Source organism: Bos indicus, chromosome 15, assembly GCF_029378745.1.
Source record: "Bos indicus isolate NIAB-ARS_2022 breed Sahiwal x Tharparkar chromosome 15, NIAB-ARS_B.indTharparkar_mat_pri_1.0, whole genome shotgun sequence".
Classification (NCBI taxonomy): Eukaryota; Metazoa; Chordata; class Mammalia; order Artiodactyla; family Bovidae; genus Bos; species Bos indicus.
Genome location: NC_091774.1, coordinates 75,465,503 through 75,480,126, shown reverse-complemented (window position 1 = coordinate 75,480,126; position 14,624 = coordinate 75,465,503). Strand labels below are relative to the sequence as shown.

The 14,624-nt window shown below is 54.5% G+C and overlaps 1 protein-coding gene across 6 annotated transcripts in view; it reads right to left on the bottom strand.

Moving 5' to 3' along the window:
* Positions 1 to 14,624, bottom strand: part of TSPAN18 (tetraspanin 18) — a 215,123-nt gene that overhangs the window by 29,858 nt on the left and 170,641 nt on the right. For 4 of the 6 annotated variants that reach the window (XM_070804099.1, XM_070804102.1, XM_070804098.1 and 1 more), the window contains 3 exons: positions 10,352 to 10,427; positions 5,242 to 5,314; positions 2,812 to 3,006 (listed from right to left, as the gene is read on the bottom strand). In XM_070804099.1, coding sequence (XP_070660200.1) covers positions 2,812 to 3,006; positions 5,242 to 5,304 — 258 coding nt within the window. In that variant the 5' untranslated portion in view covers positions 5,305 to 5,314; positions 10,352 to 10,427. The remainder of the gene's footprint in view (positions 1 to 2,811; positions 3,007 to 5,241; positions 5,315 to 10,351; positions 10,428 to 14,624) is intronic. The other 2 variants (XM_070804100.1, XM_070804103.1) reach the window with 1 other exon arrangement.

Genomic DNA, 14,624 nt, shown 5'->3' with positions numbered 1-14,624 from the left:
CACAGGGCTGATGCTTTCTGGGGCTCCCCCGAACCAGGGCCTTTCCCAGAGTGTGTTTCTCTTGGGTTATCTGACCTCATCCCATTTGCCTAAGGGCACACTTGCCAGCAATTCCTCAACATCAAATTTACAACGCTTTGCTTAGGATCAGGCGATTAATAAAGGGGTAAAAACTGCTATTTTGCCTACTTGTGAGCATTTCCAGACTTTTCTAACCCATCTGCCTACAATACATCTGCTTTTCGTTCTCATTTCTAATAATATTTACCAAATTTACATACTTGATGTAATTCAGCTCGTTTTATCGCTTTTAAATTCGACTCTTCCCTTTTTGCTGTTCTCTTTTCCAATTTAGCATGCCTTGGTTATAAAATATTTTTAAAATGTGAAGCTTTCAATAAATGGGTTAGAAACATTCCTTGAACTGTTTATAGGTGAGCAGCTAGGCAAAAAGGGATGCCACAAAATGTCACCAATAGGCTGAAGTTGTCTTGTGGTCCATGAAAATGCTCTAGAATTGATCAACAGGACTGTTTGGAAAAAAATGTTTTAGAAAAGTAGGTCATTAGGTGACATTAGGGCCATGGCTCTTGGGCTAAGGGTCACCGGGGCCCCTCAGGGCTTAGCCTCCGAGCAGGGGCAGGGGTTGCCCAGTGATCTCCATCTCCAGGCCTCCTCTCTCTGGGGGCTTTGAGCCCCAGTTCCAGAGGGGACTGAAGTCATTCTCTTGGCTTCTCCCAAGACTAGTCTTTGCTTCTTCCCCGAAGGGTGACGAGACGGCTCAGGCTTCTTTAACGGCCAAGGATGGGTGAGACTCGGTGCTGGAACCACCCTGCGCAGCTGAGTCCAGGTTGGAAAAAAAAAGTGGTTCTTCTTACTTTTCAGGTCATGAATCAATCTGAAAACCTTGCAGAAGCTGTGGGGGCTCCAGAAACACGCAAGCACGCACACCACACACACAGAACACACAGGTATAGGCACACACAGAGGCCCTGACATAATATTTTGCATATAATTTTGGTTGAGTTTTGAACCACTTGAGTGCACTCCAGGTGAGGAGCCTCTGGACCAGTCCCTCTGAGACAGCAGACCCGGGTCCAAGCGTCCCCTGCCTTTGATCTGCACGGTGACCTCGGGTTGTGTGCCTTAGGCTTGTGACAGAGAGGAGAGTGGAGGGGACTGGATGAGAGGGAAGGGGAGGAGGAGAGGGGAGGCAGGGGAAGTCAAGGAAGTGGGGGGAAGGGAGAGAGGGGCAGAGACAAGGGGGCGTCCAGGAGAAGGAGAAGGAAGGGCAGCAGGAACAGAAACCAGGGGATCAAGAGGAAGGCAGAGAGACGGGAGACAGAGGCGGAGGAAGAGCTAGAAAAGAAGGGGAGAAGCAGACACGATGAGACTGGAGGGAGACTACAGAGGAGGAGGCGGAGACAGGGGAGACTTTAAGGTTTGGTGGGCAGACCGGCCACAACCAGGACTTAAGTCTGTCTCTGGGGAGAGCTGCAGCCAGTCCCCTCCTGGGTCTCAGCCTTCTCCCCTAGGCACTGGGGAGAGCGATGCCTCCTCCAGCTGGCAGGCTCTGAAGGAGCCACTTAACTGGAGAGGGCTTGTGAGGCCCCCAGGTTGCTCCTGGCCCAGAGCGCCAGCGTAGTTTCTATCTTGACTTCAGAGATGAGCCCGTTCATGCTGGATGAGCCCCAGACACCGAGGTGCAGGGTGGGCGGGTGATGGTGGCTTTGGGGTGTCCTGGGACCGTCCTCAGATCCTTTCAGAGTCCCAGGCTCCCCAAGCCCAGACCGCCGGCACCACTGGACACTGCACAGAGCTGTCCACCAGGGGGCGCTAGACGCCTTGCGAGGACGCATCGCTGACCGGCCCACGCCTCCCTATCACTTAACTCCTGACCCACCCGCCGGCTCGCTCGTGAGGCGAGTTTGCAAGTTGGCCCAGCTGCACAGCCAAGGTGGGCTGTTTTTAACTTCCCTTCCGGCAAGATTGCGCTCAACCCAGTTTTCCTAACCCTAAAGGCACAGGACCTGGGAGGGGAGGAAGCCCCATCACCAAGGCCGACAAGTAAGGAGAGAAAGGGCCACAGTCCATGTGAATACAGAGGGCCCGAGAAACGCAACATTCACTGCTGGTCTCGTTTGACTCCCGTCTACAGCCGTGTGAGTTGGCCTCTCACTTCACCAGCAGACGCTAAAGCTCAGAGAGGTTAAGAAACTAAACCAGAGTCACACTGTTATGAGACGGAGCAGGTCGCACACACAAACCCAGCTCATCCTCCTGGGCTCGCCCGCCCCTCCCCGCCCCGCAAGACTATGGATGGTCACTCAGCCCTCGATGCACCTATAGTGAGTGAATCACGTGGTCAGCAGGTCAAAGACCATTCATTTAATGAATAAAGGACCCACCGAGATCATATCACTTCCATTTTAGAAGGGGAAATGTGAAAGCTGAATGATTTATCCTATAGCGATCTTTGCTCTATTATCACGGAGTTGTATATTTGAGTTCTCAGAAGCAAGCAAGTCGAAAAGCATCATGAGTCAGTGCTCTCAGCTGACCCTGCTGTGGGGAAGCCTGGCCGTTCGGACCTGGAGGCTGAGGCCACCGCGTGCCTGGGGGCAGCTCACCCAGGCGGCAGGCATGGGGCCAGCATGGATGCATATGACAAGGGTTGGTGGCTCTCCCGCTCCTGGAGGCCAGCCTACCTGGCTCAGACCCCAGTGTGAGTCCCCCCTAGTGTGGGTGCAGGGCTCTATCCACCCCCCTCCCCAGGGCACCCATGCATGGGGTGGGGGATGGGATACTCACAAACAGCAGCAGACACTTGTTCTCCCGGACGGCCCCGCAGCAGCCCAGGAAGCCGAGCAGAAAAAGCAGACCCCCCATGGCCAGGAGGATGTAGGCGCCCGTGATGAGCAGGGGGTTGGCGGCCACGATCTCCCGGAAGCCGGTGGGGTCCACCATGACCCAGATGCCGATGCCCAGCAAGCAGGCCCCGCCCAGCTGCTCCCCGGGGCCAGGCAGGACCATGGGGAAGACACGGGGAGACATGGTGGTTAGACACCCCACATACACACACCAGCTCTCTGCTGGAGGCCCTGGGGCAGAGGTGCCAAGTGAGCTGGGCAGAGACTCCCTCTGTGTTTTCCTCTGCTTTGAACTTCCCTCCTTAACTCTGACCTAGGGTGCATCACGCATCCTGCAGAGCCCATCTCTGACCAACACTCTACTTTGGGCTGCGAGGAACCATGTCCTGTAGAGTCTATCTGCCACGTTCATAGTCTCCTTAAGTGTTAGAGCCACTGGGCACTGAGGTCGTTCAGTCCAACCCTCTGATTCCACGCTGAGCCCCAGAGGGGGCCAACAATCCGCCGAAGGTCACACAGTAGGTTCATAGCAGAGCCAGGGCTGAGCCCCAGGTCCCCCCGACTCCAGCCCCAAGATGCTCCCCAAGTTCGTGAACGTGCTCTGACGCCTATGCTGGGAAAACACAGACCGAAGCCATCCTGGTTGTCCGCACAGGAGCTCTCAGTCGGGGCGGGCTCCCCACTCTCAAATCCGCTCCTAGAAAGCCTTCTTGTTCATGACTTCCTCTCCACGGTCCGCCTCTCCATGCCTCACTTATCTCTGGAGACAGGCAGCTTAGTCCAGAGAAAGGGCTGTGCCATGCGTTCGCTGTGAGACCTTGGTCAAGTGCCTTAACCTCTCTGAGCCCTAGCTTCCTCATGGTTAGACGAAGATACCGTTTCCCACCTCCCAAGGACCTGAAGGTGCCTAGCAGGGTTCAACAGACATCATTCCATTGGTCTTGGGCACAGACCAGTCTTGGAAACAGATCTGTTGCAGGAGAAATCATCTGGCATCATGGACTTCAAAGACTGGGAAGTGCTTGAAATCTCCGTGTGGTGGGAAGACCAGAGGAATGATGCAAAATGATGCAGAACTGCCGGCTCACAGACAGGGTCTGTAAGCAGGGGAAGAGCTGGATGGTTTGGGGCAAAAGATGGTCCTTTCAGATGCAGTGGAGGGAGGGGTGGGGCGCAGAGGCCCGGGGGACCTGGGCGCAGCCAACAACAGAAGCAACATTTTGCCGTCTGCGGTGGCCTGCCTTTCTCCCTGGTTTTCCCCCAAAACCTCCAGGAAAACCTGTGTCCCTTCCTCACGGCTGTTGGAGGTGTGGGAGTTTAACAGTTGCATGCTGAGTTCTGCTTCAAGGGGGGCTCAGGCACAGACTGAGCGGCCCAGGGTCATCCCAGTTGGAAGTTGGGTCTAGAGTTCAAGTGTGTGGAGTTGCCTGCTCTTCAGAATTACGGGCACGGGAAGGAAATCCAGGAAAGGTCTGAAGAGTACACAGAATAGATGGAGACAGACAGACAGAGTCAGTCTTGACTGGAAGGGGCCTCTCCTTCCTAGTGACCCTGCCCTGGCGGACTTCAGTGGGTCTTTACTCATCCAGGTCTTGGCTGCACTAAGGTCAAAGGTTGAGGTGGGGTCACGTGATGAGTGTGGCTCTGCTCCCGGGAGAGGCCATAGGTCTGAGCAGAGCAGGTGGGCTGTGGCAGGGTGCCGGCCTGGCCCCCTGAGCCCTTGGGGACTCTGTCCTTTCATGTATAGAATCCATAAGTTGGATGGAGCTGATACATTCCAGGCACTTCCTAAACTAATCTTGCTTCCTTTTCAAAGAATCTGTTGAGGTGGAAGATTAAGGGATGACGATACTGAGGTTCAGGGAGGCGGTATGTATTGTAGATGACACAGTGGGTGAGGCGCAGAGTTGGGCTGTGAACCCAGGTGTCTCAGACCCAGAGAGGTTTCAGACTGCATCAGACTGCCTCACATCCACTTCACTCCGCTGTCCACAACTGCTCAGGGGGTCAGGGCTTCATGGCGGCTCCTGCTACCTCTGATCATCTCCACCTTCCCTTTCACCTGAACTCCCTAAGAGGGGTCAGACCCCAGGATAGTAGCCGGGGCTAAAGCCTCTGCCCCCTTTCTTTTAGAACAGCTGAACTATACCGGGGCTGTGCAAAACGTCTCTCCTGTGATGGCAGGCTCTCCGAGTGGGGTGGGCACTACTCGGGGTCTCCCCACCACGAACCCCCAGCCAGGCAGGTAGGGCAGCTTCTAGCACTGACCCCTGGACCTCAGCCCAACGTGACTCTTCCCAAGCATCAGTCAGTTCTCCCCCACCCCACAGAGGCCTGGGGAGAACCCCAGACACGTTCCAGGAATACTCACAAATATGAAGAAATTGAACACGAACATCAGATACTTCATGCAGCTCAGACAGTCGCCTTCCATGGTGATCCCGCTGCAAAACAGCAAGGCCCCTTCAGTCCTCTCACTGGAGGACCCCATCCAGAAAGAACCCTTGCCCGTCCTCTGACTCCTCCCCCTCGGGGTGTCCCAGCGGGCAGTCTGCCTCTGGAGCCAATAGGGGAAGAGAACAGTTGATCACAGTTTCCTCATCACAGGGCTTTGTCCTGGGGGCTGGAGTTAGGAATGAGGACTTGTGACCCAGCCAGCCTGGGTTTTCTACCATTCAAGTGCTGCGTGGTCTCAGGCAAACGGGGGCTTCCCAGGTGGCGCTAGTGGTAAAGAACCCGCCTGCCAATGCAGGAGACATAAGAGATGAGGGTTCAGTCCCTGGGTCGGGAAGATCCCCTGGAGGAGGGCAGGGCAACCCACTCCAGTATTCTTGGTGGAGAATCCCATGGACAGAGGAGCCTGGCAGACTATGGTGCATAGAGTTGCAAAGAGTCAGACACGACTGCAGCGACTTAGCACGCACGCATTCACTCAGGCAGATGACGTCACCTCTCTCAGTCCTGCTTGCTCCAAGTTGAAAAGGGAGATTAAAAACAGAAGCTTCCTCCCCAGCAGTTTTGGGAGGATTAACTGGAATAACGCATAAACATGCTTAGCACCACGGGGCGGACCCTCAGAGGTATGACGTCATGATGTTACTTGATTGCAGGCGTGAGCCTTCCGTTTGATAGATGAGAAACTAAGGCTCAGAGCCATGAGGGACTTGCGGAGGTCGTGGAGCAGGAGCAGGACCCAGGCCTGACAAACTTCCTGCCACCCCACATGCCCTCTGACCAGAAGGCCCTGCCCCGGGGGGGAAGCAGTGTTACAGGGAAAGAGCTGCTGGCGCTTCCCGGGGCCTCAAGTCCCCAGACGCTCCCCCCACCCTGACCACCTCCATCATGAGACCTACAGCATCCCACCTCCCCCTGGAGCCTCCCTGGTCCCTATGGACTCGTCAGCACGTCCATGGTAGCCGGATGGACCACTGAATACAATTCTATTCTGCCAGCATTTTTTGTGCAACGACTTGATGCCAGGCACTGCAGCTTGAAAACAAGCCTTCCCCTGTGCCCGGGGGAAGCAGATGGCATCTGCTGTTACAAGTCAGCCTTCAAGGTGCACATAAGTCATGGTCCTGTGCAGTACACCATATTCAGTATTCCCAGGCTTTCTTTCTGACAGCCCTGGGCAGAGGACGGCAGGCCCAGGAGGATCCTTGTTCCAGGCCCTGTCCTTCCAGCAGCCAGCAGAAGGCTGAGATGCAGTGGGGACCTGTGGGTATGGCAGGCCTGTGTAGCTAGCATCTCTAGGTCCATGCCATGCCCATCAGTTGTTAAACCATCATCCCTGGCAATTGATCATCCTTTTCTCTTGCATCATCTCCAAGCCCAGGCTCTCTACCTCCAGAACAGGTCCCCAGACCAAGCCAGCCACCCTCGTCCAGCTCCTCCATCTCTGACCTTCTAGAAGCAGCATCTAACCTACGTCTAAACACGACAGTTCCAAGCAGGGTCTCTGAAGCCAGACATACCTGGGCTCCGACCCTGGCTCTTCACACCTCTCTACCTCTGTGTCTGGTAAATGATGGAACCTCTTAGAGCCTCAGTTTCTTCATCCATGTAAGTGGGTATTTAGGACCTACATCGTGGCATGTCGTGAGGATTAAATGAGACATCCTACTTCAGGGCTCCCCACAGAACCTGCTTCAGCGAGGGGTGGACAGCTCTTACCAGGAACACACCTAACTTGACAGTCACAGGTGACTCACTGGGCTCTTGTGGCCCATGAGATCAGCACCCCAGGATAATGACCTGCACCCCAGGCACTGCATGCTGACCCCTCTCCCTTGGGCACTTGGCCGATGCAACTCCACACATCTGCTGAGACCCCGTGCTCCTTGGACAGGGGGAAGAAGACAGGAAAGAGCAGTCACTGAGGACAGAGTCCTTGCCAGCCACACGCCAGCTCCAGGAAGTGACTGCCCTGAATCTTTCAACAGTGTCATGGGCAGGAAGCACCGTGTTCGTTTCAGAGGTGAGGACACTGAGGCTCAGGGCAGCGAGGTGGCCTCAACCTCCTGGAGCTTGTGAGTGGGCCCCTCATCCCACTCCACATCCTGCGCTCTCCCTGTCCCAGGGGCTGGTGATCGGGCACACAGAAGGGCAGAAGGAGCCCTGGACTGGGAGCCGGGAGCCCCAAGCTCCAGCTCTGCAAGTCACTTCTCTCCACCTCAGCGTCTCCATCTGCAAAATGATGGAGAAGGAGTTTGACGGCCTGTGAGCTCCTGCCATCAGGTTCTGACTTGGACGGGCCTTTGGAGGGCAGGAGGGACCGCCCCTGTGAGATGCTGAGAGAGTCTGCAGGAGGCAGGGCTCTGGGGCCCCGTCCTCTGCCCACCCAGGCAAAGCCTAGTCCCCAGGGTCGGATCTGGCTTCAGCTGGCTCTGACTGTTTAGCAATTAAGGTGCATAATAAACATAGCAGCTCATAAACGGGCTACCTGTATTTATTATGTATCATGTTCATTAGAGATTACATCTAATGAGCAGCTTGTGGAGTGCTGGGCTCCCAGACGAATGCAATAAAATAAGACGTGTCTCCTGGGAAGAGCCTCTGACCAAGGTGAGGAAGGTAGAGGGAGAGATGATGTGAGATGGAGGGTGGATGGAGGCGGGGGGGCCTGGGCCCAGCTCCAGGGCAGGGAACTGAGTGGACAGAGGGCTTGGGAGCCTGACAGAGGACCACGTCCCAGCTCGGCCAGGCCCAGCTGGTGGCCTCGAGCAAGTTCTTGTACTGCGTGCATCTGCGTTTCCTCGGCTTTAAAATTAGTATAAAAATAATGCCTTCCTCATAATGCATGGAAAATACAGACCACAGAGCTTGGTGCAGGTAGACGGTAACAGCGCAGTGAGCAACATCCGGCTCCCCTGGAGTCTTACTATGTGCCAAGGAACATGCACAGCCTCATTTAGTCTTCCTAAAGCTCCTGGAGGTAGGCAGTGTCATTGCCCTTGCTTCAGGTGAGGGAATTACGCCTCCGAGGAGTCACTTGTCTAAGGTCGCACAGCATGGAAATGCCTGAGCCAGGGTTTGAACCAGGTCTGTCTTAATCTAGAACCACAGCTCTTTTTTTTTTTTTTTAAGTTAATTTTTATTTATTTGGCTGTGCCAGGTTCTAGTTGCAGCACGTGGTATCTTTTAATCTCGGCATGCAGACTCTCAGCTGTGGTGTGTGGAATCTAGTTCCCTGACCGGGGATTGAACCCGGGCCCCCTGCATTGGGAACATGAAGTCCCAGTTACTGGACGACCAGGAAAGTCCCTGGAACCACAGCTTTTAATCCTAGTTTTCAATGAATGCTAATCCCCTTGCCACATTCATCCATTTTTCTCCCAAATTCAGGCCTGTCTTCACACCTCCTCTGCCCAAGTACTCAGTCATGTCCAACTCTTTTGCGACCCCATGGACTTTGGCCTGCCAGGCTCCTCTGTCCATGAGATTTCCCAGGCAAAAATACTGCAGCGGGTTGTCATTTTATACGCCAGGCAATCTTCCTGGCCCAGGGATCGAACCCGTGTCTCTTGTGGTTCTCACACTGGGTTCCTCTAGGCTAGCAATCTCCTAGAGCCATTTTCAGGATTTTAGGTAACATCTCAGAAATCATCCCCTCAGCACCAGCTAACTCATGGGGCAAGTGTCTGGTTTTGGAGCAATTCAACCACCCAGGCTGGGAACCCTATTTCTCAGCTTGTTCAGAAGTCCTATGTACCAGGTACATATGAGGCCACAGTTAAGAAGAAACATACTTGGTAAATGATGACTTGGTAAAGGCAGTGCTGATTGGCCAAAAAAGTCCTTTAAATCTTGGGGCCCAGAAAGATGAAATGCAAGAGTCAGTATCACAGGTAAACTTGACCTTGCATGTGCGTGGTCAGTTGTTCGGTTGTGTCCAACTCTTCGCGACCCCATGGACTGTAGCCCACCAGGCTCCTCTGTCCATGGAGTTTTCCAGGCAAGAGTACTGGTGTGGGTTGCTATTGCCTTCTCCAGGGGATCTTCCTGACCCAGGGATCAAGCCTGCATCTCTCACATCTCCTGCATTTTGTGCTTAGTCGCTCAGTCGTGTCTGACCCTTTGCCACCAGGCTTCTCTGTCCCTGGGAGTCCCCAGGCAAGAACACTGGTGTGGGTTGCCATTTCCTACTCCAATCTCCTGCATTGGTCTCCTGCGTTGGTAGGCGGATTCTTTACCACTGCACCACTCATGAACTCAAGTCTCACAGGTGCTGGGACGGCAGTTGAGGTGCTGTGGACCTGGCTGCCCTTCCACCAGGGTGCCTGCCCCAGGGTGAGCCTGAGTGGGAGCTGTGGACTTGCTGCCATGGGTCTCATAGTCTCAAGGCTCTTGTGCCTGTCACAACGCCTCCTGCTCCGGGACACTGAGGCTTCCCAGCTCATGCAACTGGCTGTTTCATGCATGACAAAGCCAAACGTGGAACTATAATGTGACACTTCTGTCTGTGTAATAACCGATTTAGAGTCCAGCCCTTGCATAACTTACGTCACCGTGGAAATGGGAAAACAGACTGCAAAAGGGAAAGGAGGTGTAGCCAAGTTAGAAAACCAATTAGTGTGGGGTCTGGGCCTGGAGACCTGTTTCTTAAAGCCTAGGCCAGTGCCTGTGGCTCTTCTCCATTTTACTTATTTCTTTTGGTGGCACACACCTGCCCATATTAGAATGTTCCCAGCGTCCAGAGCAGTGTCTGGCGCGTGTTAAGTCCTCAATTTCTCTGGATGAAGGAATGAATGGAGAGTGGGAAAAGAGAAAACAGACAGAGAGAACAATAGAAACTCAGTAAATCAGAGAGATCGGCAAAGCCAGGAAGAGAGGGGAAGATGGAGAAAGACAAGGTGAGGTACAGGGAACGAGAGACGGCAGGAAGGGGTCCAGGAAAGGGCAGACTGAGAGCTTATGGGGAGACGGGGTGGAGTCAGGGATACAGCAGGTGCAGGGAGAGGGCACGGGGAGCAGTTACTGACTTGTCACCTGGACAGTTCTTCCGACGTCGGCAGGACAGCGTCTCCTGGTCAGTATCCCTTATTGGCCCAGCTTGTCCTGTAAGAGAAAATACTCAATTACTCTAGAAATAAGGAGCAGCCACTTTTGAGAAGCTGCACATGAACACCTGCCCGCCCTTCAGACACACACATTCAGGGCAAGTGCCTTGCTGATCTGGGCCCATTAGTGCTGATGAAAAGCTCTCGGCACCTGGGGCCCTGCAGCTGGGGAGGCCGGCACGCCGCGCCCGCCTTCTGCCCGCATGGCAGCTGCCGAGTGCCCTCACTGGGGCTGCGAGGGGAACCTCATCTCCAAGAGACTCGCGGTTTCTGGCATAGGCTTCATCCCTGCTGACACACTGCTGCACGTGGCGGATGAACCGGGAGGAGGGGTGGGGGGCCCATACCCTGGGATGCAACCTGGCTGCTCCCTGGGCATCTGCAGTGATGCCCCAGCAGAGAGAGAGAGAGCCAGCCGGGCCCTGTAAATCCAACACCCTCCCCAGAAACCCTGACTCCCAGGGGGAGAGAAATTTGACGCTGGAAAGGGTTCCTTAGCTTTGCCTAAGGATTTGCCAGAAGGCTCCTTTAGCTTGCCAGCTCCCAGCAGTGGAAATGAGGGCGTGGTTTCAGCAGTCACGGGGGCCCATACGGAGACGCCTGGCCGATCACACGTGTGGGGAATTCCACAGCTGCTCCTGCTCAAACACTGGGCTGGAGGACACTGCCAGGGAAAATCAAGGCCTGGGGTGCTTGGGCTGCACGGGCATCCCCGTGGGCAGGAAGCGGGGATTTCTGGGCTTCGGGTACCAGTTCAGATTCCTTTCCAGTCTCATCAGTGGTGGCGGGGGTTGGGCTGTAGACAAAAGATTCCTCTCTGTCCATCCATCCATCCATCCATCCATCCATCCATCTACTAGGTTGGCCATAAGATGTTATGGAAAAACTTGGATGAACTTTTTGGCCAACACAACACATCCCTTCCTCTCTCCTTCCATTTATCCCTCCCTCCATCCATCCACCCATCTACTCTGCGCTGGGTGCTGTGTTAGGGAGTAGAGATGCAAATAAGCGTGAACTCACACTTGGGTGGTGGTCAGGGTAGGAGATTGGAGGGGGCAAGGGAAGGGCTGACAATAGGGCTGGGGACCACAGGAAGGACGACAAACTCCCCTGGGGTAACTCCACTGGGGGCAGTTGGGGAGCCTTTAGTTGGGAAGGGGATGGTGCAGGGGAGTAGGTTGGGAGGGAGTGTAGAGGTGGCGATGGGCAGATGGGAAGGAAGGCAGGAAAAGGGGCCTCCCTCCTGGAGCTCTCGGAGGCCCTGGGAGTTGGTACTCTGCCCTAAACATAAATGTGTGGAAAGTTCTTCAGCCACCTTCCTTGGTATCTGCTGTATGACTTTAGGCTACACGGTTACATGCATGAGCTCATTAGATGCCAAGAACAAGCCTAGGAAGTAAATATCTTACCATCGTCCTCATTTTACAATGGAAACTGAGACCTGGAGAAGGAAGCGACTTGTCCAGCATCACACAGCTAGTAAGTTACGGACCAGGGATCCACACCCAGGAATCAGAATCAAAACTAGCCTTCGTGGACAGGGCTGTACATCCACCCACGTGATTATGGTGAGTCCTCATGACAGCCTTGGAAGGTGGATTATTGCCCCATTTTATAGAAGGAAGTTGAGCCTTAGAAATTTAAGTGGCAAAGCTGAGTATCCTCCTGAGATTTCTAGGCTCTTTCTCCTAGAAACTCCAGGCAAGATGTTAGAAAAACTGTGTTGGGGGCAGGAGTTAGGAAGAGGCCAGAAACCAGCCCCATCTGAGCAGTGAGGGGTCCCCTGAGATTGGCCCTGGGGGTGTGGCGAAGGGAGGACATTGTCACTACCAGGTAGGAGCCTGCTACCCAGGTGGACATCTGCGGTGAGATACCCCCGGGTCTAGGCAGGGGCCAAGGACGTTTGGGCTGGAACTCTGTCCCTGGGTGGCTTACTGGGCAAGATGAAGCCAACTTCATTTCCCCTTAAAACTCAGGTTTCTGCAGCCTTAAGAAGGGGAGCTCTAAAGTCTAGTTCAGGGGTTGCATCCCACGCCTGACCTCAGGGCTCAGGGAAGCAGAAGGGGGTCATAGTTTTCTCTTATCCCTGTCCTTCCCCTGCCCCATCCCAGCCTGTGCGCCAATATCACCGTTTTCTGGCCAGCATCTCAGGCTGGTGGTTGTTCTGGGTGTGATGTGACCCACCTTCCTCTGGACACTGAGGCTGGGAGGAAGGCCTGGGTGATGCAGAAGGCACCCCCCACCCCAGGGGCAGGGAGGAGGTGTTGATCTCTGCATGCATCTCTGACATCTCCTGCCCTCCTCTTTGCCAGGATGCCCCCTCCCCAGCTGTTTTCTGACACAGCGGAGATCTGCTCTAAGGGGAAAGGATGGCCTGGGAGAGGCCCGCCCCGCTCAGCCATCACCGCTGCCTCTGCATAGCCTGGGACGGCCCCTGCCTCGGCCAGCTCCCTGGAGGCCTTCGGAAAGGCACTGCCCTCCCTGAGATGCTGGGTTCTCCTCTGAAAACTGTGATTCTCAACTTTGAAGCCGGAGGTGGTTGTAAGAATTTGTGCAGTGAAGCACATGGAATGAAGTGATATGACATGAAAACACGTGGAGAACCGCAAAGCCCTGCTCCCAGGAGGAGTTATTATCAGCATTCTCATATATTGAAAATAGGTGGATGCCCAGACCGTGTTCGCCAGTTATCCATGGAGGTAGGTGTGGGGCAGACCATGGACATCTGGCTTGGTCAGTAGGGATATATATATATATATATATCTTTCCTCTTAGTGGCCCCAAAGTCAACTTTGTTGCTTCAATTTTGTGGTAACTGAACCTCATAATAACTGGTAGTATTGAGCATTTACCATGTATCAGACTCTGCTAAGCATTTCTCCCACATTCTTTTATTCAATCTTCATATAGGAGGTGGGTATCATTGTTAACCCATTTTACAGATGAGGAAACTGAGGCTCAGAGGATATAATTAACTGGCCTGGAATTTTAATCACATGTTTAGTAAGACTTGGCTATGAGTCAAGCCTAAGTCTGCTAGACTCCAAACCAGAGCTTCCGATAAGGTCCATGGACTTGGCTTGCCAGAAAGAAGGAGTGCGATGCCTCTGTCTCCAAAGTTTCTAGCCCAGTGCCGTCAGCCCAGAGTCAGGCAACCAGGCGAGCGCATCCCAGGGACCGGCTAGCATCCTCCCCCGTGCCAGCTGCAGGCCTCTGGGGGATGACCCCGTGCTGCCATCCTGTGACAGATGGGAGCCCCGAGGCCCAGAGAGGGGCAGACGCGGGGCGAGGTCATGCAGCACTGCTGTGTTCTCCTCTGCAGGCGCCGGCCTGGGCCAGACAGCTTTATTCATCTTCCCGCTCCCACTGCCCCGAGACGGCCACTCAGTTCCATCTGCACGGAGCAGGCCCAGGAGCGGTTCTTTGATGAAGAAGAACAGCTCAGTTCATAAATCACTCCTTTTATTTTCACCGCCTCTAGCCCCCCGGGCGTGCTTTCTGGAGAGAGGGAAAAGAAAGCACGTGGACAGACAGGGCAAAACCCGCATCGGAGGAAGCAAAGGTAGGTCTGCTTTGGGCTGGTGGGAGCCAAGAAACGTCTTGTATTCACTCCTGCCAGGTGAGGGCCTGTGGTGCCGGGTGGAGCCTCTGGGAGTCCCAGGGGACCAGCCTCACCTGGGTCTCAACCAGTGCCCTTGCCTCCAGCAAGCTGGGAGGCCTGGACCAGCCTCCTCATCACCTGAGCCTCCATGGATGGCTTCACCTCTGAGACGGGCATTCTCACACCTAACTCCCAGGCTCAGTGCGTGGATTCAAAGAGATAGTGTCGGTAAAAGCATTTTAGCGTTCCTTCCTTCCTGTGTGTTTATGCCAGCACTGGGCTGGGTCCAAGACACAGAGGCCAGCAGCTTCCCTCCTGCAAGGACTCGAGTCTACTGAGAATGAATAACCTGGTACTCAGAACTGTTAACAGCCACAGGGACCACGAGCATGCCGGGCAGGAAGGGAAACTAGCACTGACTGACTGCCTTAGGGGTGACAGGGGGTGTGACAAGGGCAGCCTGGAAGCCTGGGGGCCCTGTGTGGGGAGCACACACATTTTTGTTGGCAGGGACCAACATTTTTGAGCCTCTGCAGGGTATTGCGTCCTGGGCATTCACCTATAATGAGTGACCTTACTTGATCCTCCAAA